Source organism: Sapajus apella, unplaced genomic scaffold (genome assembly GCF_009761245.1).
Source record: "Sapajus apella isolate SASKATOON/1434 unplaced genomic scaffold, GSC_monkey_1.0 scaffold170, whole genome shotgun sequence".
Taxonomy (NCBI): domain Eukaryota; kingdom Metazoa; phylum Chordata; class Mammalia; order Primates; family Cebidae; genus Sapajus; species Sapajus apella.
This window is the reverse complement of record NW_022437110.1, coordinates 581,919-587,621: the sequence shown is the minus strand read 5'-3', so window position 1 is coordinate 587,621 and position 5,703 is coordinate 581,919. Positions and strand designations below refer to the sequence as shown.

The following is a 5,703-nucleotide window of genomic DNA, read 5'->3' as shown; positions in this document are numbered from 1 at the left end:
AGCGGGGGCGCGGGGGCGCGGGGGCGCGGGGGCGCGGGGGGCGCGGGGGCGCGGGGGCGCGGGGGCGCGGGCTCACCTGGCAGTAGTGCAGCGTGAGCGGCCGCAGGTAGGGCGAGGCGGTGCAGCGGCCCACGGACACCCCCTCGATGCGCTCCATGGCGCCGCCGGAACACGCCGGAACCGACGCGCAGCAGCGCCCAGTGCACACCGAAGCCTGCGGGAGGGCGCGTGACCGCGGCTCTGAGCATGCTCAGTGGGCGCGCGGGGCGGGGCGGGGCGGCCGAGGTGGGCGGGGCTCGCAGGTGCCACCTGTCGGGTGCCGCGCGCCTGGGGGCGCTGGTAGCCGCGGTGGCCGGGGAGCGGTGCAGACACGTGGGCGTCGCGCAGAGGAAGGACTGGCCGGATCTACCCCGGCCGCCGGGCGGGGCCAGGCGGCCGGGGTTCTGTGCTTGGGTGGGACTCGGGACCTCTTGGCTGGGAGAGGGAGGGCTTGGAGGTGCGAGGACCCCTGTCAGGGGGGCTGGAGCCAAGGGCCTGCAGCTTTGGGGTGCGATGAGCCGAGCGGATACCTCCGCACTCTGTGTTGGACCGTAAGCCCAAGATTAAGTTACTCCAGGGGTCCACGGCGGGGCAGCCCCCCAGGGAGGGAGGGATTGGGCCCAGGAAGAGAATCCCCAGAGACAGAAGTTGGAGTGTCTAGGAACCCAGGGAGAGCAGGAGTGTAGACACTTCTCAGAGCCAGTCAGAAGAGAGAGGGCCCTGGAAGGAAGCCAGGGGAGAGGAGAGTGGGGAGCAGGAGGGGCCAGAGCATGAGCTGAGGGTGCCTCCCCTCGAGGTTCCCGGTGGCAAGGGTGGCTGGGAGCTGCCCTGCATGGGAGCTGCCACGCTGTCTCTGGAGCTGTCCCTCCACTCAAAAGCCAGCTGCCCTTCCCTCCTTCTGCAAGTCCCACCTTGATGACGGCCCTTCCTGGGTGTGCAAGGGTCCCAGGCAGCTGCAGTTCTTCCTTGGGCATGGATTCCAAGGACTCCCTCCAAATGCCACCATGGCCTCCACAAGGGCAGGAAGCAACGTTGAGGGAGGGGAGCTAAGGCCCACAATAGCCCTGAACCCTGATGGGCACCTGCTCTGTGAACTATGGCAGGGGGGATATGCTCAGAGTGAACTGGCCATGTGGACTCCGGATTGACTCCCAGGTCCCTGTTAACTGTTGCAGTGTCACAAAGCACTCCAAAGCTTAGTGCCTTCAAGTGCCCCTTTGTCATCGCCCAGCCTGTGGATTGCCCAGCTCAGCCAGGCAGCCCTGCTTTGGGGTCTCTCTGCAGTAATCAGGTGGCAGCTGGGGCTGGAGCCATCTGAAGGCCAAACGGGGTGGACCGTCCAGGATGGCCTCTTCACCCCAGCCCTGTGCCTCAGCTGGGTGGCTAGAACAGCCAGGGCCAGCTGGCCTCCCCTGTGGCTGGTGTGAGCTTCCCGAAGCGTGGTGGTCTCAGGGTAATCAGATTCTCCCGTGGCAGCTGGCTCCCTCCAGAGCACATTCACCAGCCCAGGCCAAGCTGCCATGCTTTCTGTGACCTGGCCTCATACAGTGTCATTTCTGCTGCATCCTGTGGGTCAGAAAGTCCTGGGCCACCCGCAGATTGCAGGGGAGGGACATCACCAGGTGGGAACACCTTGAGAGTGGTTCATGGAGCCAGCACACGAGTCCAGCTGTCACCGCCCCAGTAGCTCTACAGGGGCCTGTGCCTCCTGATTTAGCCATTCCGCCTGGTGTCCCAGAAGGCAGAGAGACCACCCACCAGAGCACCCAGCCCTGAAGCTGGCCCACCTCACCCGGCAGCCAGGCAGGCCCCTTTTCCTGTGCAGGAGGGGCCCAGGGCAAGCACACAGCCCCGAGTGTCGCACAGGCCCCTTCCTGCCTGTGGTTGTGTGGAGTCTCAGCTTTCAGCAGCAGCAGCCCTGGGCAGACAGAGGAGCCCTGGGAAAGCCAGCAGCTCCACAGAGCACCGTGCTCCCCAGACTCGCTCAGCCCAGGGGGCCGGCAGTGCAGACTGCAGCGCTGAGGTGCCTGAACATATCCACAAGGTGCCCCGCTGTGGGACGCAGCCTGCTGGCTCCTCAAAAAGTTAAGTGTAGAATTACCCTGTGGTCCAGCAACTGTCTTCCTGGGTGTCCACCCAGAAGAGCTGAAAACAGACACTCAGACAGACACGTGTTCACAGCAGCCAAAGGGAAGAACAGCCCAAGCATCCGTTGCTGGGTGAATGGATCCACAAAATGCGGTGTAGATGTGTGAAGAAACATGATCAGCCATGAGAAGGAGCGAAATTCCCACATACATGCTGCAGCGTGGATGAGCCTCGAAAACGTGGAAAGAAGCCAGACACAAACGCCACGTCTTCCACGACTTTGTGTAGACGAAACGTCCCCGTCGGGTGTGGTGGCTCACGCCTGTAATCCCAGCACTTTGGGAGGCCAATACAGGCAGATCATGTGATCAGAGTTCAAGACTAGCCTGGCCAACATGGTGAAACCCCATCTCTACTAAAAATACAAAAACTAGCCAGCGTGGTGGTGGGTGCCTGTGATGCCAGCTACCCAGGAGGCTCAGGCAGGAGAATCGCTTGAACCTGGGAGGCGGAGGTTGCAGTGAGCTGAGATCTCACCACTGCACTCCAGCCTGGGCAACAGAGCGAGACTCCATCTCAAAAGAAAAAGAGAAATGTCCAGAACGGGTGAATCCATGAGACAGAAAAACAGATGCAGGCTGGTGGGGCTGAGGGAGGGAGGATGAAGAATGTTAACTAATGGGCGCTGGGTTTCCTTTCCTTTTGTGGTGACAAAGGCATTCTGGAACTAGACAGCTCTGGTGGTCACACAACAGTGTGAATGTACTAAATGCCACTGTGTGCACTGTGAAGTGGTTAATGTTCAGTGGATTTCGGTTACATGTTTAAAAATTTTTATTTAGAGACAGCGTCTCATTATGTGGCTCAGGCTGGACTTGAACTCCAGGCTCCAAGCAATTCCCCCAACTTGGCCTGCCGAGTAGCTGGGACCACAGGCTCACACTACCATGCCTGGCTCAGTTCAATTTTTTTTTTTTTTTTTTGAGATGAAGTTTTGCTCTTGTTGCCCAGGCTGGAGTTCAACGGCACAATCTCGGCTCACCCCAACCTCTGCCTCCTGGGTTCAAGCGATTCTCCTGCCTCAGCCTCCTGAGTAACTGGGGTTACAGGCATTCACTACCATTCCCGGATAAGTTTGTATTTTCAGTAGAGACCGGTTTCTCCATGTTGGCCAGGCTGGTCTTGAACTCCCGACCTCAGGTGCTCCACCTGCCCCAGCCTCCCAAAGTGCTGGGATTACAGGTGTGAGCCGCGCTCCTGGCTTAATTGTTTTCTTAAAAAGGAAAAAACCATGTCAATGAGGCTGTTCAGGAACATTCCATGCTGTCTGTGACGCTGAGGACAGGGCAAGTGAGGCCTGCTATCCCTCTGAGATGAAAAGGGACAAGCAGCCCAGCCATTTCACCAGTTCTTGCTGTGCACCGCGGTGGCTCGGAACGGGGGTTCGGGGCAGGCCTGATGTTAGAAGGAGTTAGGACGGGCATGCTAAGAGGCAGAGGACAGCCTCCCCACGGACACACGGACACAGCGCTCCCTAGAAACCCAGAGATCCAAGGCAGGAGAAAGGAAGCTGTCCTGGCAGGTGGAGGCCAAGGCAGGAAGCGGTGCTGGGGGTGGCTCCCTTGGCCTGTGCTTGGCACATCCCCTGGGGACATTGGCAGCCTTGGAGGGATTGGGCAGGGCAGGTGGTAGGATAAGCCTCTGGGAGGTCACCATTGCTGCCTGGGGCCGGGGTGGAAGAGACTGGTCCGAGGGCCTTTGTTGTCCAGAGCGGTGGCTGTGCAGAGGGTGGCCTTGGTCCCCATGGAAGCGGGTGCAGGGGGAGGAGGAGGAGGAGCTTGGGTGTGGGAGGGGCTCCAGGAGGGGGAATGAGAGGACTCAGTGTGGCCAGGTGGCCTGAGCCACAGTGGAGAGCTCTGAAAAGTCACCTCTGACTCTAGCAGTGCGGGTTCTTCAGAGAGCCTGCTGAGCATGGCGTGGGGGCAGAGGCCCTGAAGAAGCCTCCTAGCAGGGCCAGAGCTGCGCAGGGTGAGAGCAGCAGCGCCAGCTCCCCAGGGCTGCCCAGACAAACCACTGCCTACCCCGAAGCTGGGAACAGCACAGCCATGGCCCTCCAAGCCCTGGGGACGGCTCCAAAATGCACCTCACCAGGCGAAGGTCAAGGGTCACAGGGTGGGCTCCTTCTGGGGACTCCGGGGGAGGGTTCGTTCCTCATCTTCTCCAGCTCCTGGAGGTGCCCCGGCCCCTCCTCACATTCAAGGCCAACGGCGGCCCCTCCGTCCTCTCCCTGACTCTGCTGCAGTCCTCATGTCTCCACCCTGACCCTCCTGCGCCCTCTGCTGAGGCCCTTGTAACCACATCTAGGGTCCACCCGGGTCATCCGGGGCCATCTCCCCATCTCGGGGTCCTTCTGTTAGTCAAACCTGCTGAGTCCCCTTTGCTCTAAAATGTCCATACTCGCAGGTTCTGGGAATCCAGGTATGGACTCGGGAGGACGCTTCGGGAGGGGAGCAGCACCAGGGCAGGACCCTGTGGGGTCAGGGCGTGGGGCCTGGGGCCTTGCCCCACAGCAGGTGGGTGGGTTTCTTGCAGGACCTGAGGAGACTGCCGTGGGCTCTGTCCTCCTTCCTCTGTAAGGGAGTGAGACAGGGTCCCCTGCCAGGATGAGATGGGAGGGGAGGGAGCGAAGTGGCCTCTGGTGGCAGGGGCTTGGGTGCAGGCCCTGAGGGGACCTGGGGAGCAAGGCTTCCTGGTGGTGCTGGGTCATGCTGGATACACAGCAGGTGCAGGGGACACTGGGTTCATCCCAGGCTCAGCTCCTTCCCAGTAAGCCCACAGGCAGCAGATGAGTCAGAGAGTTGGGGACGCTGGGCAGGGAGCTACAGGCATGACAGAGCCAGGTGAGAGGCCGGGGGGCCGGGAGAATGTTGGAGAGTCCGAGGTGAGGGCAAGAGTGTCCTGAGAGAGGCTGGGTTGAGGGAAATTGGAGGAGGGTCAGGAGGGGGTGTCAGGAGGTCATGGGGGCACAGAAGTCCACTGTGTGTGGGCAGGAGTTGGGTGCAGGGTGCCCATGAGTGAGCAGAGTGGCTCCAGGGCTGGCAGTGGGGCTGGGATACAGCAGAGACCACACCAGGAGGGACAGGAGGGGGCTGGGCCGTGTGTGTGTCTGAGTGTGTAAGGGAGAGTGTGTGAGAGGGAGTATGTGTTGAGTGGGTGTGGGTGTCAGTGTGAGTGGGGTGTGTGAGAGTGTGGGGGTGTGTAGAGGTGTATCTGAGTGTGTAAGGGAGTGTGAGGAGCATGTGAGTGAATGTGGGTGTGGGTGTCGGCATGTGTGAGTGGCTGTGAGTAGGGGTGCTTGCGTGTGTGTGTGGGGTGTGTAGGGGTGTGTGTGTGTGCCTGAGTGTGTAAGGGAGAGTGTGAGGGAGTATGTGCTGAGTGTGGGTGTGGGTGTTGGCATGTGTGAGTGGCTGTGAGTGGGGGTGCTTGTGTGTGTGGGTGTGGGGTGTGTAGGGGGGTGTGAGAGTGTAAGGGAGAGTGTGAGGGATTGTGTTGAATGAGTGTGGGTGTGGGTGTCTG

The 5,703-nt window shown here is 60.7% G+C and overlaps 1 protein-coding gene across 2 annotated transcripts in view; it reads right to left on the bottom strand.

Annotated features, from left to right (window-relative positions):
* NUDT14 (nudix hydrolase 14) overlaps positions 1-246 on the bottom strand; it is an 8,260-nt gene extending 8,014 nt beyond the window's left edge. Inside the window, exon 1 of one of the 2 annotated variants that reach the window (XM_032267596.1) lies at positions 77-246. In XM_032267596.1, the coding sequence (XP_032123487.1) occupies positions 77-157 (81 nt within the window). In that variant the 5' untranslated portion in view covers positions 158-246. The remainder of the gene's footprint in view (positions 1-76) is intronic. The other variant, XM_032267597.1, reaches the window with a different exon arrangement.
* Positions 247-5,703: the final 5,457 nt, after the last annotated feature.